Below are 27,381 nucleotides of genomic sequence, written 5' to 3' on the forward strand. Positions count from 1 at the left end.
GTATCTAAAAATATTACCGCAATGGGCCAACTTGGCTTTTCACGAGAGGTCAGAGGAATTAAGAGAAGCATTGCTGACAACCATTAATTAATCTCATCACCAGGTACACAGCGCTGTGGTAACAAAAATTGCTAATGCTGCCACAGTTGCAAAAAACCCAGCCATTCCAAACACCAATGGAGAACCTTGTGTTCTACCCCAGCTAAGAACGTAGGAAAACACATAGTTAGTTTGAACTTATTTTTAATCAATAACCAACTACTAATAACTGTCTCAATAGAGGTCACACACAACAATTTAAAGGCAATATTTTCTTGCAAATTCATTAACAGTTGGCATAAGTCCAGAAAGTCTTAAATAGTAAAACATCAATTAGTATTTGAAAGCTCACTCAATTTAGCAAAGTTCCCAGGAGTTGTCTTCAAATAACAAACTGAAGCAGATGAGCAAAGCAAAGCATTTTCCAGACACCAAGCCACACAAATTCCAAATTTTGTTTCCTGCAGAGATACAACTGCCCCGGCTTTCCTGAAGTAGACTAGGAGACAATTAGCCCCAAGTCTTATTCCCAAGGAAACCTCCTTTGGAGTAACCACTCCTGCCTTCTGGCAGCTCTTTGTGCTCTTGCATTAATCCTGCTGTTCTGTTCAGGTCGTATGTGACCAGAAACAAAGTTTGAGACCCTGTAAAAAAATTTCCCTGCATATCTGATATTTGAAATTACATGACGTTGTGTTATTTGAGGGGTTCTTTCTATGAGTATTTTGGGGGGGGGTGCTTAGTTTTTGCTGGGTGAAAAAACTTACACTTGTTCTCTTCCTGGGTGTATTTGACCCGGACTAAAAAAAGGTTGATTTAGCTACTTAATTTTTTTTTGAAAACTTTTTGCATTGGTTTAATTTGAACTTTCCTGATCACAACCAAATGAAAAATGAAATTAAAAAATTAATGTTTATTTGTTTATTTTGTTCAGAAAGCCCCAGCCCTCGCCTGTATGCAATTTCCAAAATTTTTGAATACCTTTTGCATTGGTTTACTAACACTCCAGGGTCTACAATGGCTGCCAATTGGTTTCTGGACTCAATTGGTTATGACCTATAAAGCCCTACATTGCATCGGACCAGATTCCTTGTGGGACTGCCTACTGCCACATGAATCCCAGTGACCAGTCAGGTCCCAGAGAGTTGGCCTTCTCCAGGTCCCATCAACTAGACAATGTCATTTGGCGGGACCTAGGGGAAGAGCCTTATCTGTGGGGGGGCAGCCTTCTGGAATCAGCTCCCCCCGGAGATTCATACTGCCTCCACCCTCCTCGCCTTTCATAAGAATTTTAAGACTCATTTATGTCGCCAGGCTTGGGCCGATTAGATCTTGGCCCCTGGCCAACGAATGATTGTGTGATTGTTGTAAGAATGGGTATGGTTGATGTTTTAATCAATTGGAGATTTTAGATAGCCGTGTCATTCAATATTAATTATATCAATTTTATTGTAAATCACTGTTTTTATATGTTGTAAGCCGCCCCAAGTCTTCAGAGAGGGGTGGCATAGAAATCCAATTAATAAGTAATAAATAATGTTCTAATCCTACTTTTGTTTTAAGAAAGGAATAAGAAAAGAATAAGAATAGTAACAACAAGGGAACTACTGATAAGGCCTGTGTTGTATCAGTTTATTTTCTCATACAAAAGACAAATGAGCTAAAGCTAATCAAACAAAATCCCTAAGAATATTTTGATCAATGTTATCACTGCTTGTTTGCTATAGTACTCATGTGAAGCAGTGGCGAAATGCTCCAAGTTCACTCGTGCCTGTCAGTCATCAGAGAGCCGGTCACGAAGGCAATGCAAGGCTGCGCCTACCCTCCTGGAAGCCACCATTTGTGTTCTTTTACCCTCTGTGCATGTGCAAAGCATTCTGTGAATGCGCAGAGTAAAAGAAACCAAATGGCAGCATCCATGTGGGTAGGCTGATCCTTGTGCTGCCTTCATGACCGGCTTTCCAATGAACCTACAGGCATGAGCGAACCAGGAGCATTTCACCCCAATGTAAAGTCTATTGGATAAAGAACAGCTAAAAACAATGAAAAGATAAAACTACCCTGATGAAAAATTTGGCAGAATTGTAGGATTTTCTTTAACTTTTTAATTTTAATCCAGAAACTAAAGAGTATTATATGTCACTTCTATTTGATGCTTGCAGCTACTGAATGTATTCTGTTAATAAGTAGATGCATTTTAATAGCCATAAGTTGTTCTAACATTTCTCAAATTAGAAAAGAATTTACAATGCCATTGTCCAAATATATGCAAGTGAAAATAAACAATACTAAAATTCATATCCATTTCAAACATATTGATCTGATGTGATTGATCTGATGTGATTGATCTGATGTGACTTAGTAATTGGTTAAGCAAATCCATTGTTCAATATAGGGCAATTTTGCCCAAAGCCGGCAGTGAATGCCAGTTTGTGGCATTCATGATTGCAGGACAATACAAAGGCTTGTAAAATGCCGAGGTGGTGCAGTCGGTAGAGTGCGGTACTGCAGGCCACTAAAGCTGACTGCCAGATCTGCATGTCAGTGGTTCAAATCTCATCACCAGCTCAAGGCAGACTCAGTCTTCCATCCTTCCGAGGTGGGAAAAATGAGGACCTGGATTGTGGGGGCAATATGCTGGCTCTGTTTTTAAAAATGGTCTCTGCAGCATCAGCACCCCTGCGCTGCCCCAGCTTGCCATAAAGGATATCAAATTGGCCATGCCCACCCAGCCACACCCACCCAATCACATGCCCCCCAGCCACACCCACCCAATCACATGCCCCCCAGCCACACCCACCCAGCCATGCCCACAGAACTGATTGTTAAAAAATTTGACTCTCACTACTGACTCCTATGGCTCTATAAAGCTGGGAAGCTGGGAAGCTGGGAAAGTCCTCTTATAGTTACCAGAATTTCATATTAGCCCCAGACTAGAATTAAAGAGAGCTTCCTGAAGTCTATATGATCATAGTTTTCTTAAAAAAAATATTGAAAACATAAAACACAAAACAAAACAAAAAAAACTAGAAAAAAAACCATAACAACAAAATCAATAAAATTTATATAAATTTCATATTTACATTCCTGTTTCTACAATTTCCCCTTTTTCTTTAGGGCTAATTTGAATCTTTTTTCTTTTCTATCCAACCATATAGTTTCCCCCCATACTATAATGTTCTTTATCTTGTTTGTTCGGTAGTTATAATATAAGTTTGATTAATTTTGCACAATCTAGCATTTTCCCAATCACCATCTCTTTGCTTGGTATGTTTTCTTGTTTCCAGTTTTGCCCGAAAACCAATCTCGCCACTGTTAATATATGTGCTATTAAATAATAATCTGCCTTTCTATATTGTTCTCTAATAATTCCTAGCAGATATATTTCCAGTTTCGATTCTATTTCATAATTTAAAATTTCTTTTAACCAGTTTTTAATCATAGACCAGAATTTTTTTGTTTCCAAACATGTCCACTAAATGTGATAATATGTACCACTCTCTGATTTGCATTTCCAACATTTATTATTTATATTTGGATAAGGCAAGGAGGGTGGGGGCAGTACAAATCTCTGGAGGGAGCTGATTCCAGAGGCCAGCACCCCCACAGAGAAGGCTCTTCCCCTGGGCTCCACCAAGCGACACTGTCTAGTTGACGGGACATGGAGAAGGCTGACTCTGTGGGACCTGGCCAGTTGCTGGGGCTCATATGGTAGAAGGCGGTCCCATAAGTAATCATAGTTGTTTTATTGTTATGGTGATGTTTTTATATTGCTTCACTACAGGGTGGTTCATATGAGATGGGCAGCCATATAAATTGAATAGACCAATGGATCAATAAAATTATCTTTGCAGTTTTGATATGGACTCACAGCCTTGATTAATTTCTGACAAAAAAGTTGCACAGGACAAAGTTCAGTCCGTGGGCTTCCAACTACTTCTGGAACTACATCAGATGCTTCCAGCAAAGGACAGCTATTCGCGGCCCTGCTGGAATGCTCTGAGAGGAGGGGCACAGTTTAGCATTTTGCAAATCCCCAGTATTTCTGAAAATCTGATGGAAGAAGCTGGCTTTGCCCTTCCTCCTCCTTTCCCTGTTGGCTGAGCAGCAACGTCGTTTCTGCAGCACCCAAATGGTCCCTCTCAGTGCAGAGCTCGGCCTCGGGCTCAGCATTGGACGCCTCTCCAGAAAGAGGGCATTTAACTGCCCCGTGAGATCCACCCGGTCCCTTGCCAGAGCAGAAACCTCTTCTCTGGCGGACTCAAGACTGCCTCTGAGGCTACTCCAGGAGACACCTCAGCAGTAGCTCTGCTTCCCATGCAGAAAACACTCCTTTTTTCACCAGTGCCCTGAGCTCCCATGTGGGGGGTGCAGGGATGAGCGGTGCCCAGCCTGGCTGGTAGGGGAGGGAGGGAGGATCTGTCACTCGGTGTCCACTGAGAGGAGTTCGCAGGAAGGAAAGAACTCCACCCCACTCCAGAGCACAGGAAAGTTTTGCATAGGCATAGCCTGTGAGTGACGGCCATGGCTGTGAGGTGCGGAACCACCCAAATGGACTGAACCTATGCCAGGCAGTACAGGAGCCGAGGGTCATTCAGAAGGGTGACAAGCAGCTGGCGCAGCACCATCGTTGTGTCCCGCCTGCAGACTGTGCACTCTGCCAAATCGAAATGCCGAACACCTGAACAGCTGTGCTCTCCCGGCTGGATGAAGGGTGGGGGGTGAAAGGATTCAGGTGCTTGGTTGGGAAAGTTGCCTGGGAATCGAACAGCAGGTGAAGGTTGCACTGGGGCAATTTGCATGCAAAAAAAGCTCCGCGAAGGAAACTTTTCCAACCGAGCACCTGAGTCCTCCCACCACCACCACCCACCCTCCACCCTGCTTTGGTTGCTTTTCTCCTCAGGCATGCCTGGAAGCTGTGTTCTGCTGCAGGAGCTCGGTGGCCTCAGATGACACCTTTCCAGCTTCTTCTCTGCCCCCGGCGGAGATCTTGGATCGGCTTTGCCCTCACCACTACTGCCCGGTGGCGGCAAAGTAGAGGGGGGACTTGGCCCAAGTGGAGAAAATCACCCCCGCTGCCAAAGAGGCTTTTTGGCCACAGGCTACCGTCCCCTTCTTGCAGGATCCCTGAGCTCTCCCCCCCCCCACCTGAGTCTTGCCTCCTTCTCATGGCTATACTCCTCACAGTTATACTTCTCCTGCACCACAGAAGGCATCTCATGGGGCGGCGATGGGGCAACCGAGCGAGTCATGGCTCAAACAACAGTGTTGAAGGCCTGACTGGCGGAGCACCACTTTCCACCAAGCCTGGACCCAGATGAATCGGCTGCTGCTCAGAGGGCAAGAGGAGCAGACAGAGTGCCCCTACGCTGAGTGAAGTAGACCCAGAGACAGGGTTTTGAGCAATCGGTACTTTTATTCAGCTCAGAGAACAAGTGACAGCTCAGCAAGGTAAAGTGACAATTCAGCGAGTACCGACTGGCTCTGCAGGGAGAAACCGCTTCTTTTATACTTTTGCGGTTCCCGCCAAAGCGAGAGCCGGCCGCGTCTGAGCCAATCAGGAGCGACTTCCTGCTTGGGCTCAGACAGCGCTGGAAAAGAGGAACAAACTATTTACAGCGTTACAAGGTAGCCATTCCAGGATACAACACCCCTCCCCTCATAGTTGGACTCATCCATCAAGAAAGCCACGTGACGAAGTCGTCCAATCGGTGAGGCCTTCGAGGCTCTCGCGCTGACCTGCGCAGTCCAATTTCTCCTTCGCCACTGACTGTGGAGGATGGCTCGCCGCTGCTCTCCCGGTGCGGCGGACTTGGCCTGGCGGGCCCAATGAAGGCCTCGGAGGACGAGGATGGCTCGGCGTCGCTGGATGGTTCCCCCTGGCCCGATAAGTCTCTTTGCGTGTTTCTTAGTTCGGGCAATGTACTAAAGTCTGTTGAAGGGGGAGAGTCCAAGTCAGCGGGTTGTTGCAATTGGTTTTCAGTTCGTTTCCGAATGTGGTCTATGTGTCGTTTCCACAAACGACCATCCTCCAGTTTAACAATATAAGTCTTGGGTGCGTTTTGCTTAACAATAATTCCCTTCATCCAGTTTACATTTCCATCAAAACATTTTACATATACATTTTGACCCAAATACATTTCTCTTTCTGGTTTCATGCACATTTGGTTATTATTCACACAGAACCTTGGATTTAACCTGTCTAATGGTGACCTCAACTTTCTCCCCATCAATAACTCTGCAGGGCTTACATGTGTGTGCGAGTTAGGGGTAATGTGCTGGGTTAATAAGAATTGGTCCAAGTTCTGTTGCACATCTCCAGGGCCTGACCTGTGCAATGCCTCCTTTGCCACCCTTACGTAACGTTCTGCCAACCCGTTAGCCCAGGGCGAGTAAGGCGAGATGAGGGCATGCCTGACCCCTAGGCCATCTAGGAATAATTCGAATTGCCTGGCTGTTAGTTGTGGTCCATTGTCAGACACTAATAGATCAGGGCAACCATGGGATGCAAACAGTCTGCTCAATACCTTGATAGTGGCACTTGTGGTTATGTTGTTCATTGCTATTATTTCCAACCATTTGGAGAAAGCATCAACCACTATTAGGAAGTACTGAGACCCCACTGGGCCAGCAAAATCAATGTGGATCCTAGACCAAGTGCCAGCAGGCTGTTCCCACTCAGCCGGAGTTGTTTTGGGGGGACTGGGCCTTGACTCTTGGCACGGGTCACACTTTGAAACCCAACTTTCAATATCAGCATCTAGCCCTGGCCACCATAAATGCCCCCTTGCTAGGCTCTTCATCCTGACAATCCCAGGATGGCCCACGTGTAACATTCTGAGTACCTTTTCCCTTAGGCGTTTGGGGATGATCACTCTATCCCCCCACAGCAAACAACCTTTTACATATGATAATTCAAGCCTTTTGTTCTTAAAATCACACAATTCAGGTTTAACAATATCATTTTGCCATCCCTTTAGAACACAGTTCACCACTTGTTTAAGGATTTGGTCTTGCTGCGTGTGTGCAGCTACCTCTTTTGCTGTGGTTAGTGGGTTTTCCTCGAGTTCTATCATTAGCACATCTGTGGCAGGAACAGGGTCTTCTACCAAGTCTGCTATGGGGCATCTGCTGAGGCCGTCTGCATGATTGATTTCCTTCCCCCCCTTGTGGGTGAGCTCATACTGATACCCTGAGAGGAAAAGGGCCCATCTGATTAGTCTTGGAGACATAAAAGGTGGAGTGGGCTTGTTGGGGGCTAGCAGGCCTAGTAGGGGTTTGTGGTCAGTGACTAACTCAAAGCTTCTTCCAAAAATGTAATTGTGAAACTTCTTTACCCCTGCCACTAATGCTAGAGCCTCCTTGTCTAATTGACTATAATTCCTCTCCGTGCTGGTCATGGTTCTTGAAAAGAATGCTATTGGGGCCTCTGTCTTATTGGGTAGAATGTGAGCTAAAACTCCTCCTATGCCGTACGGCGAAGCGTCGCACGTGAGCCTAATGGGTAGTGAAGCACTATATTGGACTACTACACTCTTAGATGTTAATAAATTTTTTATCTGACAAAAAGCTTCACGTTCAGTTTTCCCCCATGTCCAGCGGGCTTCCTTCTGGAGTAAACGATGGAGAGGCTCTGCTACTGTTGCCTTCTGCTTTAAAAAAACGGAATAAAAATTAAGGAGGCCCAAAAATGCCTGCAACTCACTCTTATCTCGTGGCTCTGGGGCTTCTCTAATTGCTCTCAGCTTCTCTGTTGTGGGGTGGATGCCTTCTTTATCTATCTTATACCCAAGGAATTCAATACTGTCAGTCCCCCAGACACATTTATCAGGCTTGATACGTAACCCTTTGTCCTGTAGCCTCTTAAGTACTTCCCTTATTCTTTTGTTCACTTGTTCCTGGTTTTCCCCTGCAATTAAGATGTCATCAAAATATGGAATTGCCCCATTTACCCCTGACAATAGGCGTTCCATGATGCTCTGGAATATTCCTGGGGCTATGCTTACCCCAAACTGTAACCTCGTGCATTTGAAAGCCCCCCTGTGTGTTACAATCGTTTGAGCGTTTGCTGTTTGTTCATCGACCGGAAGTTGCTGGTAAGCCTGCGCCAGGTCGATCTTTGCGAACCTTTTTCCTTCCCCCAGGGAGTGTAAGAGTTGTTGCACCACCGGAATGGGGTAGGGGTGGTGTTGGAGTGCCTTATTCAGGGTTGATTTGTAATCAGCGCAAACTCTTAAGGAGCCATCTGGCTTCAGGGGTGTCACTATGGGAGTTTCCCATGGCCCCTGTTCCACAGGGACCAAGATACCTTGACCAATGAGTTTGTCCAGCTGTATGTCTAGCTTGGGGAGAAGCGGGAGGGGAACTCTGCGAGGTTTCAGTCTAACCGGTGGGACCTTGGGGTCAATAGAGAAAGATATGGGGGGTCCCTTATACAATCCTAAGGTGGGGCTGAACACTTCAGGGAACTCTTTCACAAAGTTAGGCATAATATCACAGTTTACATTACACACACCCGAAATTTCGATCCCCAACGGTTCCATCCACGCTAGCCCTAGCAGGGAGTGTTTGGCCCCCGTCACGATAAGCATGGGAAGGGTACATTTAACATTCTTAAATGCAATAGGTACATTTGCAGTTCCCAGGACCGAGATTACCCCCCCTTGGAAGTCTCTGATCACCAAAGAGGTTTGAATTAGGTCAGCCTTAGACACATTAGGCATATATAGCTTAAATTTTTCCCAGGGCATGATGGTATATCTCGAGCCCGTATCCAGCTCCATTGAGCAAGGCTGGTTATTTAGTAACAATGAGATAACAATTTTAGCCCCCTTTTTGGTTGCCGTGTTATTCACGGAAAATTGAGAGTTACCTCTATTGTAGTCTCGGTTAGCGGTGGGGTAATTCCTTTGACCAGAGTTGCGGAAGGGTCTCCTTTCTCGCGATTGGGGGGGGTGGTTTTGAGGTCGCTGGTATTGTTGTGTGGCAAAAGTTTCTTCTGGTGCCGTTGCCCTGCATGCGATGGCGATGTGGCCTCTCCGGTTGCAACGGTGGCAAGTAGCGTCACGGAAAGGGCATCGATGGCGCTGGTGATTTCCCCGGCAGCCCGCGCAGGGGGCTGGGTGAGTAGCTCTAGGGTGTCTCGGCTGGTCTTGCAGGAGGAGGCAGTTGTCCCCGTTGCTATTTGGCTGGCTGCGGTCGTCTGTTCCCATGGCGCTGGGAGACTCGGCGTCGATTTTGGCAATGGTTTCTCGCCTTCCGTGCTCTTTTAATTCTCTTGCCGCTGCGTCGGCTGCTTCCGCGGTTTGCGCTAATTTGATCACGGTTTGTAGAGTCGGCTCTTCTTCGGTGAGGAGTTTAATTCTCACTGTGTTGCTCTTCATGCCGAAAACCAAGGCGTCGGTGAGGCGAGCTTCCGGATCTTGAAACTTGCATTGAGCAAGTACCGTTCGAAGCCGCGTTGTGAATTGGCTTATCGACTCGGTTTCTCTCTGAGCCATCATGTGAAATTGATGCCGGTAAACCATGGCTGGTCTGGTTGGTTTGAAATGGCTCGCTAGTTTCTGTTGAAGGACGTCCCACGCTGTGGCTCTTGCTTGTTCTGGTTCGGTGAGAGTTTGGGCAAGTCTACGGATCTCTGCGCCGCAGTAGTTGAGAAAAATAGCCCGTCTGCGATCGGCTCCGGCGTCCTGCATTCCCGCCGCCTCGAGGAATATCTCGAAGGTGGCCATGTACTCGTCCCATGTCATTTTTTCGGAATCGAAGAGTTCTGGAGCCTGGCCGATCTGGATTTTGTCCATGTTGCACGCGAAGTTCTTCCGTTCGTTCGTCGCCAGTGAAGTAGACCCAGAGACAGGGTTTTGAGCAATCGGTACTTTTATTCAGCTCAGAGAACAAGTGACAGCTCAGCAAGGTAAAGTGACAATTCAGCGAGTACCGACTGGCTCTGCAGGGAGAAACCGCTTCTTTTATACTTTTGCGGTTCCCGCCAAAGCGAGAGCCGGCCGCGTCTGAGCCAATCAGGAGCGACTTCCTGCTTGGGCTCAGACAGCGCTGGAAAAGAGGAACAAACTATTTACAGCGTTACAAGGTAGCCATTCCAGGATACAACACTGAGCAATATCCCTTTGCAGAAGTGGGCAAGGAGGAGGGAGGATCTCTGTCTGCTCCCCTTGCTCTCCAAGCAGCAGCCGATTCGTCCAGGTCCAGGCTTGTTGGAGAGTGGTGCCGAACCAGGCCTCCGACACTGTGCTCCCAAAGGCCACAACTCACTCGGGGCAGCCGCCATCGCCGCTCCGAGAGATGCCTGTGGTTGTGGCATGGAGAGCACAGCATACTGCATGGCTGGAGCTGCGGGGCGCTGTTGCTGCTAGCTGGGGCAGTGAGATTCAGCTGCTGCACTTGCGCAGAAGCTGGATCTCAGGTGCATGGCACTTGCATGCAGCGTGCACAGCACATGCATGGCCAGCAATGATAGAATTGCACGCACAGCTCCATTTTTGCCATGGATCAGCGTTTCACGCCGTGGAGGCAGCAGCCCATATCTGGACACTTTTCACGAACATGTTTTCCTTCCTTGTTTCCTTCTTCATGAACTCACAGGACAAGACAGAGAGAGCACCAGGAGATGCTTCTTCTCTATATAATTATCAACATCATGTTGATTTATTGGCTGCCTTCCAATCTCTCCTTCAGGGAATTCTCCAAAGTTCACTATTGATATGACATAAACATCACATTCAAAAGCAATGCTGGAGGCATCTTTCATTAGACCTTGGGAACTTGAGGACATAAAAGCCTTTGGTATCATTGATTAGTTATTATTCTGTGCTTTAAACAGATTTTCAGATGAATTTCTGGTGAACTCCAGCCTCCATCCATAGCAGCAAAGGCACAACAGCAGTTGTGATATTGCAAGAGTCCTTTGCCTCTGTGAATTACTCCTCTAATTCTTTGAGATCCACCTGACCTTGCAAGAAGTAGAAATGGTTCTATTATTTCTCCTGATGCTTCTGTTTTCCCAGATACCCTGCAAGATGTTAAATGCCAAGTGTCCCTTAACTTTAGAAAGGGATGAGACAGATCCATTGAATTATTTCAAGCCAGGAGACTACCTCATTACTGGAATCAGTCCTGCAACAACCACTTTGTTTCGATCACTTACTTTCAAAAAGGCTCCAATGGACAAAGTTTCCTGGTAAGAGAGCATTTCCCCTTCTGATTATTTATTATTTATTTATTTATTTATTTATTATTTAGATTTGTATGCCACCCCTCTCCGCAGACTCTGGGCGGCATACAAATTGCTGGCAACAAAAGTTGTAGGTGTTCTCTCTCTGTCTCTCACTCACTCACTCACTCACACACACACACACACATACAGAGGAAAAGCCTTCCTTTATAAGCAATCTCTCTTAGCCAGATCACTGGAGACAGTGACTGAATGAAAACCTAGGCACCACTCAATGTCCACCATCTCATTTTGGCCTGCAGCTATTAAGCTTCCAGACGGCAAGATATTTTGCTAATCCTCCACTTCGAGGGGAGGGGGGAGCCTTCTGTTGCCTTCAAGTCATATAATTCATAACTTCCCTTTGACACAAAATGGTGTGTGTATGTGTGTGTGTGCGTGCACATAATTTCAGGAAAGTAACCACAAAGTACTGGAAAATCCTGTCCTTCTTGTTTGCTGTCCATGAGATCAACCAGGATCCCTATATTCTACCCAACCTCACCTTGGGCTATAACATTCATGACAATCATTTTGATGCAAGGACAACATTGGAAGCTCTGGCAGATCTTCTCTCTCCTGGGCTGGCAAATGTTCCAAACTACAAGTGTGGAGAAAGACAGAATAATCTCTTAGCTGTAATTGAGGGGACAGAAACTGACATCTCCATCCAGATTTCATCCATGTTGAGCAACTATAAAATCCCCCAGGTAGGAAAGTTCTTTTATTCCACCTTAAAGGATAATAATGGAGAAAACAAATCTAATTAGCTGGAATAGAGCTAATATATTAATAGTTATCAATTCAAGGTTTGTTTATGCTCCAAAATAAGTATATTCTTTAACAAGTACAGTCTAAAGAAAACCTCCAATGAAATGATAGAAATGCAAATGAAGACGCTATCAAAGCCAAGCAAATGTTAAAATAAAATGATGATATGACGGACACATCATAAGACTTTTTTTTATCTCTAATAATCACCTCTCATTTATGGAATCACCTATGAAATATGGTATAAGAAGAATATTCAAGATTTCCAGGGATGCTTTTGCTGAAAGACTTGGATAATTGCATAGCATTTTAGGAGTCAAGTAAACTGTACTACTATTTATATTAGTAGTAACAACTAATATAAATAGGATACTCTGTGCTAATAAGAAGAGATTTGAATTTCTTAAACAATGTTCATGATTAAAAGGACTTTGGAAGCAAAACAGTTGCAATGCTGTACTGAAACTGAATCAGTCACCAGTTCCTTCTTCTGTTTACCAGGTCAGTTATTCTTTTGTTTCCCATATTCTGGGGGATAAAACACGGTTCCCATTTTTCTACACCATGATCCCCAAAGAAGGAGTCCAATATCTGGGCGTCCTCAAATTGCTCTTGCATTTCCAATGGACATCAGTTGGTCTCTTTGCTCCGGACACAGACAACGGGAAGCATTTCATAGCAACGATGGTTCCAGTGCTGTTCAAGAATGGGATTTGTGTTGTTTTTTCACAAATACTTTCGGGGATGACTACAGAGTTTGTATACACTGACTTTACCTCTGTAAAGAATTGGAAAGAAGTCAATGTATTTATTTATTTTTCAGAAACTGGTTTCTTTTTAGACGGAATAGTAGTAATAGAGAAATTAATTAAAAAATTTATACTGAACATAAAATCAAATGGTGTGGAGTCTACAACACCCACAGGGAAGGTCCTTGTCACAACAGCTTTATGGGAATTCAAAGTGGACTTGGAATACAGCTATATAACATATCAATACATTCTTGGTTTCTTTTCTTTCCTCATCCAAAAAAAGAAAAAGACAAAAGATATTGATTTTGAGTTTCTTTTTACTTCTCTGTACAACTTTGCACATAAAGCATTTCATTGCTTATACTCCAAGCCACCCTCTACTGTGAAAGGCTGGACAAGATGCACCAAGAAAGAAGGGGTGAAGACCCTTTCCCAAGAAGACATCGAAAAAGCTGTGTCTCTAGAGAGTGCCTACATCTATGACACTGTCTGGGCCCTGGCAAGGACCTTAGATGCAGTTTATTCTTCCCAATCCAAGAGGAGATTGAAAGGTGGTGGAGGAACAACAATACTGCACATTATCCAGCCATGGCAGGTATTCACTTTTCCATCATAATGGACTCCTACTGAAAATGTGGAATTCATAACTCATAGGCAATCTTAGAATCTTTGGAATATATCAGCTCTAATGGGAAGTGGATTTATTTATTAATATCTCCAAATACAATTTACAACATAAATCTCACAGTCCCATGATAACCATGTATAAATATCCATGAAATAGTAAACACTAGGTTTACTACTGAGTCCTTGGTTCAGAAATATTTTGCTACCAGATTCTCCAAACCAATGGCAAAGCTTTTAATCTATTCTCTTCACTGGAAAAGTTATTAAAAATTCATGGTGATATCCAGAGATATATCATAGAAACATAGAAACATAGAAGACTGATGGCAGAAAAAGACCTCATGGTCCATCTAGTCTGCCCTTATACTATTTCCTGTATTTTATCTTACAATGGATATATGTTTATCCCAGGCATGTTTAAATTCAGTTACTGTGGATTTAGCAACCACGTCTGCTGGAAGTTTGTTCCAAGGATCTACTACTCTTTCAGTGAAATAATATTTTCTCACGCTGCTTTTGATCTTTCCCCCAACTAACTTCAGATTGTGTCCCCTTGTTCTTGTGTTTATTATTTATTTATTTATTATTTAAATTTGTATGCCGCCCCTCTCCAAAGACTCGGGGCGGCTCACAACAAGATATAACAAATCATAAATAATTCAAATAACTTTAAAATATTTAAAGATTTAAAAGAACCCCATATACTAACAGACACACACACAAGCATACCATGTATAAAATTGAACAAGCCCGGGGGAGGTGTTTCAATTCCCCCATGCCTGACGGCAAAGGTGGGTTTTAAGGAGTTTACGGAAGGCAGGAAGAGTAGGGGCAGTTCTAATCTCTGGGGGGAGTTGGTTCCAGAGAGCCGGTGCCGCCACAGAGAAGGCTCTTCCCCTGGGGCCCGCCAACCGACATTGTTTAGTTGACGGGACCCGGAGAAGGCCCACTCTGTGGGACCTAATCGGTTGCTGGGATTCGTGCGGCAGGAGGCGGTCCTGGAGATATTCTGGTCCAGTGCCATGAAGGGCTTTAAAGGTCATAACCAACACTTTGAATTGTGACCGGAAATTGATCGGCAGCCAATGCAGACTGCGGAGTGATGGTGAAACATGGGCATACTTAGGTAAGCCCATGACTGCTCTCGCAGCTGCATTCTGCACGATCTGAAGTTTCCGAACGCTTTTCAAAGGTAGCCCCATGTAGAGAGCATTACAATAGTCGAACCTCGAGGTGATGAGGGCATGAGTGACTGTGAGCAATGAGTCCCGGTCCAGATAGGGCCGCAACTGGTGCACCAGGCGAACCTGGGCAAACGCCCCCCTCGCCACAGCTGAAAGATGGTTCTCTAATGTGAGCTGTGGATTGAGGAGGACGCCCCAGTTGTGGACCCTCTCTGAGGGGGTCAATAATTCCCCCCCAGGGTAATGGATGGACAGATGGGATTGTCCTTGGGAGGCAAAATCCACAACCACTCCATCTTATCCGGGTTGAGTTTGAGTCTGTTGGCACCCATCCAGGCCCCAACAGCCTCCAGGCACCGGCACATCACTTCCACGGCTTCGTTGACTGGACATGGGGTGGAGATGTAAAGCTGGGTATCATCAGCATATTGATGATACCTCACCCCATGTCCTTGGATGATCTCACCTATTAAAAATACTTCCCTCCTGAACCTTATTTAACCCTTTAACATATTTAAATGTTTCGATCATGTCCCCTCTTTTCCTTCTGTCCTCCAGACTATACAGATTGAGTTCATTAAGTCTTTCCTGTATAGTCTGGAGGAGAGAAAGAAAAGGGGGGACATGATCGAAACATATCGGACTTCAAAAACACTGATGTTCAACTGTATAGCACCATTAAACCTCAGGAACTGGCCTCAAGAAATGTTTTAGGATATTTTATATTATGTCATAAAATGTTTCGTGATAATTTTTATGTCTTGAAATATTTTATAAAATACCGGTATGTCAAATTTCAATTCCTTATGAGCCATGTGTTCTGAATTTTGGATGTATTCTGTGCAGTTGCCCATGTGAGGTGCCTTGGTTCAATCATTTCATCCAGTTAAAGATTACACAGAGTCAAACAGGAGAGTTTTAGGATATAGGGATCAAAATACGAGCCTAAATGAATAATATATCTTAAGTCCGGCCTGCCATCTGTTTGTTTGTTTGTTTGTTTGTTTGTTTGTTTGTTCATTTGTTTCTTTGTTTCTTTGTTTCTTCTTTGTTTCTTCTTTGTTTCTTCTTTGTTTCTTTGTTTCTTTGTTTCTTCTTTGTTTCTTCTTTGTTTCCTCTTTGTTTCCTCTTTGATTCTTCTTTGTTTCTTCTTTGTTTCTTTGTTTCTTTGTTTCTTTGTTTCTTTGTTTCTTTGTTTCTTTGTTTCTTTGTTTCTTTGTTTCTTTGTTTCTTTGTTTCTTTGTTTCTTTGTTTCTTTGTTTCTTTGTTTCTTTGTTTCTTTGTTTCTTTGTTTCTTTGTTTCTTTGTTTCTTTGTTTCTTTGTTTCTTTGTTTCTTTGTTTCTTTGTTTCTTTTGTCAAGTGCATATTGGTGTTATACAAAGATATAATAATATTTATATATATGATACTAGTGAAAGAGAAACATTAGGACAGAGGACGGAAGTCACTCTGGTTTGTGATTTGCATTGTGATTTAAAACTGATCTGAAGCATCTTCTTAAAGGCCTATATGTGAGCCACACTTTCCATCTGAGGCACAATATGTTCAGATGTGTGAAATGGGTGAAATATGAATTCATTCTGCCCTGTTTGGCACATTTCAGATGGAGGATTAGCATGTACCCTTTGAAGAGAGACACAGGATCATTGAAACTATGTTGGGAGAAGCATGTGGATCTTATTTCTGAACAGCTGAGACCATTAAGTTTGTAAGAGATTGAACTAATTCAAAATATACAATAGAATAACACAGTTGGAAGGGATCTTGGAGGTGTTCTAGTTCAACCCTCTGCCTAGGCAAGAAACCTTACACCACTTCAGACAAATCATTATCCCATCTCTTTTTTAAAAAACATCCAGTGTTGGAACATTCATAACCTCCAGAAGCAAGTTGTTCCACTGATTAACTCTTCTAACTGTCAGGAAATTTCTCTTTAGTTCTAAGTTGCTTCTCTCCTTGAATAGTTTGACTCCCTCTTCTTTGTGGCAGCCCCTGAGATATTGGAATTCTACTATCATGTCCTCCCTAGTCCTTATTCCATTAAACTAGACATACACAGTTCCTTCAACTGTTCTTCAAATGTTTAAGTCTCCAGTCCCCTAATCATCTTTGTTGCTCTTCTCTACACTCTTTCTAGAGACCCAACAACTTTTTTACATTATGGCGACTAAAACTGAATGCAATATTCCAAATGTGCCCTCACCAAAGCATTATAAAGTCATAATAACACTTCACATGATCTTGATTCTATTCCCCTATTTATGCAGCTTCGAACTGTGTTGGCTTTTTTTGCAGCTACTGCACACTTCTGGCTCATATTTAAATGGTTGTCCACTAAAACTCCAAGATTCCTCTTACAGTTACTACCATTCATCAGGGTACCACATATACTATACATGTACACTTTGGTTTTTTTGCCTAAATGTAGAACCTTACTTTTTTACCATTGAATTTCATGTTGTTAGATAGCACCCAATGTTCAGGTCTGTCAAGATCATTCTGAATCTTAAGCCTATCTTCTAGAGCATTGGCTATTCCTGGAAGTTTGGTTTCATCTGCAAATTTGATGATTTTCCCATCTATCCCCTCATTCAAGTCATTGTTGAAGATAATGTTTTTTTAATTGTTTTTAGCTAAGTTATTGGGGGGGGGTTAGTGATGGATGTCTATGATTATTGGAATGAATGGGATTATATGCATTGTATGGATAATTATGGAATGAATGGATATAGTATGGATGAGATGAACAGCATGCCTGGCAGCAGAGAGGCAGGGGGTTGGGGGACTCTTTCCCTGGAGTGGCAGAGGGCCAGAAGATTCCGGTGTTGCTGGAGAGAGGCAGATATGGTGGGAGCCATGGGGCAAGCTGTTCTGGAGGAAGAAAGGATCGCTGCTTGAAAGCAATCCCCTGTTCCAGCTCCATGAGCTCATCTCAGGGTACTGATGACAGGGGTAATCTGGACCCTGGGCTCAAGCTGCTACACAATGCCAAGTCAGTGGTTAACAAAGCTCTCCTTATCCGGGACTTGATTCTGGAAAAGGAGGCCTACCTGATATGTGTGACTGAAACCTGGCTGGGCCCAGAGGGAGGAGTTCCTCTCTCTGAAATTTGCCCAGCCAGGTTTCAGGTATGGCATCAGCCATGACCCCAGGGAAGGGGAGGGGGAGTGGCTATTATAGCCAAGGAGACTTTTCACCTACGTAGACTCATTGTTCCCAAGATTGCAGGTTGTGAGTACCTCCTTGTTAAGTTGGACCTAGGGGTTCAGGTGGGCTTGATGCTCACGCACCTGCCTCCCAGCTGCATGTCAACAGCCCTGCCTGTGCTGCTCGAGGAGGTAGCAAGGTTGGCAGTGCATTTCCCTGGACTTATTGTTCTGGGGGACTTCAACCTGCCATCACTCGGTGGATCCTCTGGGTTAGCACAGGAATTCATGGCCACCATGACAGCCATGGACCTGACTCAAGTAGTTCAGGGTCCAACTCACGAGGGGGGAGCATGCACCCGACATGATATTTCTCTCGGAGCAACTGAGCAATAGTCTGAAACTAAGGGGCTTAGATGTGTTTGTCATGGTCAGACCATTTTCTACTGCGGCTTGACTTCTTGGCTCCAATCCCCCCCCCCACGCAGGGAGGCGGAACCAATTAGGTGGTTCCACCCCAGATGCCTAATGGGCCCAGAGGGCAGCAAGATTGCATCAGCAGAATCTCACCTGGCTGCCCTATTTAGGGTGACTCACTCCCTCCTTAACTAGGGGGGAGTTGGGGAGCCCTTGCAGAGCAATGGTGATGACTTTAACTCATTTTTCACTGATAAAATTGCTCTCATCCGGATGGACCTTGACTCCGATTGGATAACAGACTCGACTGACAACGAGTCAGTCGAGGTGACTCGGGCCCGTCCTTGTCCACCTGTCTGGGAGAAGTTTGACCTGGTGACACCTGATGAAGTGGACAAGGCCATTGAAGCTGTGAGTTCCGCCACCTGTTTACTGGATCCGTGTCCCTCTTGGCTGGTTTTGGCTAGCAGAGAGGTGACACGGAGCTGGGTCCAGGAGATTGTCAAAGCTTCTTTGGGGAGGGGGTCCTTCTCGGCTCCCTACAAGGAGGCACTTATGCGCCTCCTCCTCAAAAAGCCTTCTCTGGACCCAGCCATTCTTAACAACTATTGCCTAGTTTCCAAGCTTCCCTTTCTGAGGAAGGTTGTTGAGAAGGTGGTGGCACTCCAGCTCCAGTGGTCCTTGGAAGATGCCGATTATCTAGGCCCTCAACAGGCAGGATTCAGGTCCGGCTACAGCACGGAAACTGCTTTGGTCATGCTGATGGATGATCTCTGGCCATCCCAGGACATGGATTTATCCTCTGTCCTGGTGCTTCTTGACCTCTCAGCGGCTTTCAATACTGCTGAGTATACCATGGTATCCTTCTATACTAGCTGGAGGGGTTGGGAGTGGGAGGCACTGTTTTACAGTGGTTCTCCTCCTACCTCTCTGGTCGGTTGCAGTCTGTGTTAATGGGGGTCAGAGGTCGACCTCTAAGGGTGGGATGCCTCAGGGGTCAGTCCTCTGCCCCCTGCTATTCAATATCTACATGAAACCACTTGGCGAGATCATTCAAGGTCATGGGGTGAGGTATCATCAGTATGCTGATGATACCCAGTTGTACATTTCCACCCCATGTCAAATAAGTGAAGCAGTGAAAGTGATGTGCCAGTGCCTGGAGGCTGTTGGGATCTAGATGGGTGTCAAAAGGCTCAGACTCAACCCTGACAAGATTTAGTGGCTGTGGGTTTTGCCTCCCAAGGACAATTCCATCTGTCCATCCATTACCCTGGGGGAGAATTATTAATGCCCTCGGAGAGGGTCCGCAACTCGGGCATCCTCCTCAATCCACAGCTGACATTAGAACATCACCTTTCGGCTGTGGCGAGTGGGGCGTTCGCCCAGGTTCACCTGATGCACCAGTTGCAGCCCTATTTGGACCAGGAGTCACTGCTCACAGTCACTCATGCCCTCATCACCTCAAAGCTCGACTACTGTAATGCTCTCAACCTGGGGCTACCTTGGAAAAATGTTTGGAAACTTCAGACCATGCAGAATGTGGGTGCAAAAGCAATTATAGGCATCCCCCGATATGCCCATATTACATCAACAGTCTGCAGCCTGCACTGGCTGCTGCTCAATTTCCAGTCACAATTCAAAGTGTTGGTTATGACCTATAAAGCCCTACATGGCATCGGACCAGAATACCTTTGAGACCGCCTTCTGCTGCACGAATCCCAGCAACCGATTAGGTCCGACAGAGTCGGCCTTCTCAAGGTTCCGTCAACAAAACAATGTCATTTGGCAGGACCCAGGGGAAGAGCCTTCTCTGTGGTGGCCCTGGCCCTCTGGAACCAACTCCCCCCAGATATTAGGACCACCCCCATCCTCCTTGCCTTCCATAAACTACTGAAAATCCACCTATATCGCCAGGCATGGGGAAATTGATTCCCACGGCTGCCCCGCTTTATGTATGGTATGTTGAGTTGTGTGATTGTTCTTAATAAGGGTTTCCTAATTGTTCTGATTTTTAATATTGGATTTGTAGACTGTATTGTTTGTTGGGAGCCGCTCTGAGTCCTCGGAGAGGGGCGCCATTCAAATCGAATCGAATCGAATCGAGTCAAATCTAATCGAATCGAATCAAATCAAATCAAATCAAATCAAATCAAATCAAATCATAAAAGTACTGAGCTTAAAACAGAGCCTTGGGTTACTCCACTGCACTTCCCTCTATGTAGATGCAGTTGAGTGCAGTTGATCAACCAGCTACGAATCCATCTGGTGATGATTATATAATTCTTACCATCCTTTAACAATATTAAGTAAAAGCAACTATTTCAGAGTTTATAGGACTGATCAGTTTATTTTCAGTGTCCATCTTTACTAAAGGCAGATTCTGTTCATTGCCGTTCCAGTTTCACCCTTTTTTGCAAGACTCTCGGTTTTACAACACTTCCATCGATGGAATATATTTGGATGAGAATGGTGAACTAGCAGCTGATTTGGACATTGTGAATTGGGTGAAGTTTTCCAATAAGTCTGTTGTCAGTGTGAAATTTGGAAGCATATCAAGGCAAGGTTCCTCAGAGCCCCAATTCAGGATTGACAATGAGGCTATAATATGGCCCAAATGGCTCAACCAGGTGAGGAAAAGAAGTCATTACATGTCACTTCCTTTCTCCTACAATATAAATATTGAAAGATTCCATCTATGGTCCTCTAGATTTTCTGATTCTTTCTCAGTATTGTTGTGTCTATGGACTTTGAGATACTGTACAATACTGACAAGAAGTGCAAAATCAGAAGATGTGGAGAGACCTGGCCCATAGAACCACCAAGAATCAAACACTACTGATGTGTGGATGCCATCAACAACATCATTATCACAATACAGTAATACCTCATCTTACGAACTTAATTGGTTCCAGGACGAGGTTCATAAGGTGAAAAGTTTGTAAGATGAAACAATGTTTCCCATAGGAATCAAAGGAAAAGTCAATAATGCATGCAAGCCCATTAGGAAAATCCCAAACATTAAGGCTTTAAAAAAAAAAAAGCTGCCGGCAGACGAAGCTGAGGCGAAGGAGTGGGGGGAGTGACAGCGAGAGGTGGCAAGAGGTGGCAGTCCCAACAAAGCAAGGCGAAATGAGCCTCTCTTGAGCTCCATGGGTCTTTCCCTCATGTTTTTGCCCACCCTGTCCTGCTCATTTTCCCCACACCTTTCTCCTCTCTTGAGCTCCATGGGTCCCTCCCATTTTTTCCCACCCTGTCCTGCTCATTTTCCCCACACCTTTCTCCTCTCTTGAGCTCCATGAGTCCCTCCCATTTTTTCCCACCCTGTCCTGCTCATTTTCCCCAAAACTTTCTCCTCTCTTGAGCTCCATGGGTTCCTCCCGTTTTTGCCCACCCCATTCTGCTCATTTTGCCTCCCCCGTCCTGCTCATTTTCCCCACACCTTTCTCCTCTCTTGAGCTCCATGGGTCCCTCCCGTTTTTGCCCACCCCATTCTGCTCATTTTGCCCACCCCATCCTGCTCATTTTCCCCACACCTTTCTCCTCTCTTGAGCTCCATGAGTCTTTTCTTCCCGTTTTTTCCCACCCCACTCTCCTCATCTCCCCCACACCTTTTGCCTCCCTTGAGCTCCATGAGTCTTTTCTTCCTGTTTTTGTCCCCCCCCCCACTCTGCCCATTTTTGTGATCCTGGGATTCCCCTCCTGGGATTTCCCTACAGCATCGCGTTTTTGCGGAAGTCAGGAGGAGGGGTTTCCCATGGAAGGGAGCCTCAGGGGATCCCAGGATTGCAAAAACTGGTGCTTAGCTTGCAATGAAAGTCTGGAGGCGGGACATCCCAGCGGCGGCGGCAGGTTCATAAGGTGAAAAAAGTTCGTAATAAGAGGCAAAAAAATTCCGAACCCTGGGTTCGTATCTCGAAAAGTTCGTATGACGAGGGGTTCGTATCACGAGGTACCACTGTACTTATAAAAGAGAATGTATGTAGTTCAGGGTTGAAGATTTATTTATTTTACTTATTTATTAAGTTTATTTGCCATCCACTTCATTTCAAAACGAGTCAAAAGGAGTTTATAGAGTCATTGTATTGCCCCCAACAATCTGGACCTTCATTTTATCCACTTTGGAAAGATGGAAAGATGAGCCAATCTTGAGACAATCAGACTACATTTCTCATTTCAAAACAACTCAGAATGAGGGATCACTGGTGCTCTGAGAACTTAGTTGTTTTCTTGCAAAATTTCATCTGTGTCAGTGTCCAATGCAATACATGCCATGAATAAGTTAATTTTTTTTTTACTTCTGGTTGACATTGCAGCACTATCAGTCACAAAGAGCAGGGCTCCATCAACTTGCACCAAATCCCTTCATTGGAGGATCCCATAAGGGGATAAAGTCAGTCTGTGGGACTGATGAAGAGTGACAGGTGCTCTGCAGGTCATGGAGAGTGGTGGCTCTCCTACCTGACTAGAGCTAATTCCCTCTCATATCATGATGAAGAGGAGAGGCAGCCATTATGGTTGCCATGAAGCTGGGGCAGCCAAAACAAAGCCAAAACCAAAGAATGTGCTGGAGTGGAGTGGATGAATAGTGATTGAAAATGGCTGCGGTGACTTTTTTTTAAAAAAACCAAAATCCTACCATAAAGAAAATAAGTTCTGGAAAAGAGACCTTTGAAAAAAAATTTTAAGCAGCGAACAATTACAGAGAGAAAAATCATATACCTGAAAGAAAAAATTTCAAGAAGAGAGTGCAAAACCTTTAAAACATAGACATTTTAGATCTTTAAATTGGCAGTAAGACATTTTAAAATGATGGAATTACTTGTCATAATTTTGATTATTTGTTTTAATAAACACAAATGGGACCTGTTAGAATTTGTAGAATGGTGAATGGAATAGACATTATATTCCTGTAACCCTGGGAAAATACTGATAAGATAAAGGAGGAAATGAAATAACATCTGGAAGATTGCTGTTCTATCTATATTTATTCCATGACTACTGGAGCCATAAGGGTGAAAACATGGAAGACATTTAATTAAAGTGAATATCAAGAGTCACTGGATTTAAGGAGATATTTTGAAATCTTCCTGTATAAAGAGCTAAGTTGACTAACTATGGGCATAAAGAACTATATGAATGTATTCCCTGAGGAGCAATGTCAGGATTGAGTAAATGGTTTCCAGATTAATTTTCTGAGGTCAAAGATAATTGAGACTCTGCAGTGATGATAGACCATTGACAGATAATTGAGCTATATTGGGACTTATCAAAAGAAGACAAGATATTTCATCAGGGGGAAATAAGTGGGTTGGAAGAAAATTTTTGTTGATGTTTCAAAGCATTTATGATATTATGACAAGGAATCACAAGGCGATAATAGATTTAATGAATAACATACAATGGTACCTCTACTTAAGAACTTAATTCATTCCGTGACCAGGTTCTTAAGTAGAAAAGTTTGTAAGTAGAAGCAATTTTCCCCATAGGAATAAATATAAAAGCAAATAATGTGTGCAAACCCATTAGGAAAGAAATAAAAGCTCGGCATTTGGGTGGGAGGAGGAGGAAGAAGAAGAGGAGGTGGACAGTCATTGCCAAAGGAAGAAGATGAGGTGAGGGGAATCAAAAAAATCCAAAACTTTAAGACTTAAAAAAAAAACAAGACGGACTCTGAGGCAGCGAGGAGGAGCACTTGCCTTCCATATACCTGCCGCGAGGCTGCCACCCATACACTATGCCAGAGAGAGAAACCCAGGGGGAATGGCAGGAAACTGGCCGGGCCTTCATGCATTATCAAATTTCCTGGGAAATTTTTCTGGGTTCAGGTTCTTAAGTAGAAAATAGTTCTTAAGAGGAGGCAAAAAATCTTGAACACTCAGTTCTTATCTAGAAAAGTTCTTAAGTAGAGGCGTCCTTATTTAAAGGTACCACTGTATATGGGAAGCTAGAAAGTGCTCCACAAGGGATAATGAATAATGATCAAAAAGCCCAAGAGATAGAGTAGATAATAGAGAGACCAGGGAAAAAGATAGAAGGGACAGATCAATAAATAAAATGAGAAGGTAAGACGGCGAAGGCAATAAAAAATACCAGTAATGAAAACACAGGGAAAATACATGCTAAAAGACCAAAAAATGACACTGGATAAGAAAGATATTTTTGAAAAGAAAATAGAAACTTGAGCACATCTCCTGGAGTTTTGGCAGCAAAAGATAGTAGAGATGGAAGAAATACTTAAGTTAAACAAGAAAGATGTAGATAGAGATGAAGATCCAAGGGAGGAATTTGGGAGATAAGTTAAAAAAACAAACAAGAATTGAAATATTAAAATGAACAAGACATGATGGATAGTGAAAATGTTTTGTAGCACAAGATTGGCTTTACTAGGAGCTAGAACACAAGCAGAAACAAGGTATGGGGGAATATTTAATATAGTATACTAAAAGTAATACTTAGATATAAAGATTAGATGTTGAAAGATGGTGACATTACCTATGTTTTAATTATATTTAATTAAATGTTTTAATTATATTGTTATTAGAATGGGGAACTAAAATATTGAACAACTAAATATATATTTTAACACAAATATGTAAAATGACATTACAATTACATAAGAATGATTTAAATAAATTATATTAATATTATCATTACTACTTGTATTCAAATGAATGTATATTCAAAAATAAATATTTCTTTAAAAAAAGAAGTCATTTTTCAACACTTCAATGAAGAAATTAAAGATATTTCTGCAAATATACATTCTATTACATTTTTTACCACTCACCCTCAGCAATAGTCCTGTCCCTGGCATAGTTCCCTCTAAGCTGAGCAGTGAGCAATCGCTCACTTAAAAATCATCATCAACTCAGAGTTTTCCAAACCTGCCCAGAAGCCAAGAGGGAAAGAGTGAGAGGGAAGGAGAGAGAGGAAGAGAGGAAGAGAGAGAAACAGATAGAAAAAAGAGAGGAAGGAAAAGAAAAAGAAAAAGAATGGGAGTAAGGAAGAGAGAAAGAAAATCAAAATCTAGTTTGAAACTAGCTCAACTATTTAAGTGACATTTTGATATTGATAGAGTTGCCCTATTATGAGCTCACTGTTATAGACACACAGTATTTATTTATTTATTTATTTATTTGTTTGTTTGTTTATTTATTTATTATTTCTGTGCTGCCCTGCCGCTCAGACACTATACTTTTCCGCCCACCCCCCAAAAAAATTAGAGGGAACACTGGTCCCTGGTGTTAGTAAAGGCACACTGGTTTTTTTCTTATTAGACCCTGCCTCCCTCCAGATGCGTGGAAAGATGCCATCCTGGGTTCCTCAAGGTGGTTCAGAGAGGGCGGCCAATCTGCTGCTATGACTGCATTCCTTGTGCAAAGGGAGCCATCTCCACTCAGGAAGGTGAGTGGCTTGGGAAGGAGAACAAGCTGTTGAAAAACAAGCCAAATAGTTGATAGTTTTTTTCTGGAATAAATAGCAAAAAGGTAATTAAAGTTTTGATTTTAGAAAGAAATGGCAGAAGAGTCCAGTTACATTTGAAATAGGATTTTGGATTTAATGTAAGAATCCTTTCCATGGGGAAAATACTTTTGTATTTATTTATTAAATTTATTTATTAAATTTGTATGCCGCCCCTCTCTGTAGACCATTTAGTGGTAGAAAATGCTCAAGTATTTATACTGAACCACTTAAACAAGCTTGGATATATTTCAGATGATCATATGTTTTAAAGGAAACAGTATAAAAGGATATTTTTAAATGATGGATCAGCAGAGAACAGTTTATTTATTCATTGATTCAATTTTTAGGCCACCCTTCTGCTGAGAATCAGGGCGGCTTACAACATATTAGAAATCTACATAAAATAACATTATAACATTCTAAAAACAAACAGAGTTAAAAACTAGACAAACAGATTCATATGGCACACATCCTACATTTATACATTGGGCAGGGCAAGATGTCAACATTTCAATGGTCCCAATTTTAATTACCTGGGTAATTCAAATTTATATCAACACAATCTGCTCTTCTTCACTCACTATATCATACCTTTATTTGTGATAACATTAAATACAATTTATTGCGTTTAGTGCCCTTGTTATTTCATCCACTGCAGTCAGATCAAGGTGCTCTGGGGTCCTTAACAGAAGGCCTTAAGACCTTTCCAAATGATTTCCTGTTAGTAGAACTCAAAGTATGCTAGGGACGTATAAGAGTGACCTGTTTCTTCTTTGCAGATGCAGTCTATTGCTCCAGATGTTTGGAAGATCAGCATCCAAATAAAAGGCAAGATCGCTGCCTTCCAAAGGATATCACATTTTTGTCATATGGAGAATACATGGGGATCATCCTGGCTTCCTTTGCTCTATTTTTCTCATTCGTCACAGCCTTTGTGTTAGCAATTTTCATTAAATACCACGAAACTCCAATAGTTAAAGCCAACAACCGGGATCTCTCCTACATTTTACTTACAACACTCCTCCTTTCATTTCTCACCATCTTTCTCTTCATTGGCCAACCAAGGAAAGTTACTTGCCTTGTCCGACAATCAGCCTTCATTATTATATTCTCAGTGTCTGTTTCTTCCCTCTTAGCCAAAACTATCACAGTGGTGCTGGCCTTCTTGGCAACAAAGCCAGGGAACAAAATGAGACGATGGCTCGGGAAGACATTGGGCAATGTTCTTGTTCTTGCTTGCTCCGCTGTCCAAGTTCTGATTTGCTCCACTTGGCTTGGAATTTTTCCTCCTTTCCCTGACACAGATAAGCACTCACACCCTGCACAGATTGTCCTGCAGTGCAATGAAGGACCTGCTGTCATGTTTTATGCTGCCCTTAGCTATATGGGTTTTCTTGCTGTCATCTGCTTCACAGTGGCTTTCCTGGCTCGCAGACTGCCTGGGGCCTTTAATGAAGCCAGGCTTATCACCTTCAGCATGCTGGTTTTTTGCAGTGTTTGGGTCTCCTTTGTGCCCACCTACCTGAGCACCAAGGGCAAATACATGGTGGCTGTACAGATTTTCTCCATCTTGGCCTCCAGTGCTGGCCTGCTGGGCTGCATCTTTTTCCCCAAGAGCTATATTATTTTACTGAGGCCTGAGCTGAATACAAAGGAGCAGCTAACCACACAGATCAAAGTATAGTTCTTGTTGGGTTTCCATGGCCAAGCCCAAAACAAATAATTGCCCTTTTATTTCATCCTCTGAATA

General features: G+C 43.4%; 1 protein-coding gene across 1 annotated transcript; it reads left to right on the forward strand.

Annotated features, from left to right (window-relative positions):
• Window positions 1-21: 21 nt before the first annotated feature.
• LOC139159305 (vomeronasal type-2 receptor 26-like) lies at window positions 22-27,315 on the forward strand. The gene is made up of 7 exons (XM_070736628.1): window positions 22-48; window positions 4,943-5,073; window positions 11,685-11,979; window positions 12,542-13,387; window positions 20,567-20,794; window positions 25,445-25,571; window positions 26,411-27,315. Exons 1-7 carry the CDS (start codon window positions 22-24, stop codon window positions 27,313-27,315), a joined length of 2,559 nt encoding a protein of 852 aa, XP_070592729.1.
• Window positions 27,316-27,381: the final 66 nt, after the last annotated feature.

Source organism: Erythrolamprus reginae, chromosome 2 (genome assembly GCF_031021105.1).
Source record: "Erythrolamprus reginae isolate rEryReg1 chromosome 2, rEryReg1.hap1, whole genome shotgun sequence".
NCBI lineage: Eukaryota > Metazoa > Chordata > Lepidosauria > Squamata > Dipsadidae > Erythrolamprus > Erythrolamprus reginae.

Coding starts and splice junctions, on each gene's coding strand:
- LOC139159305 (XM_070736628.1), top strand. CDS start 22: ATGGGCCAACTTGGCTTTTCACGAGAG. Junction 49..4,942: donor AACTTGGCTTTTCACGAGAG/GTCAGAGGAATT, acceptor TTTTCTCCTCAG/GCATGCCTGGAAGCTGTGTT. Junction 25,572..26,410: donor AGCCATCTCCACTCAGGAAG/GTGAGTGGCTTG, acceptor TCTTCTTTGCAG/ATGCAGTCTATTGCTCCAGA.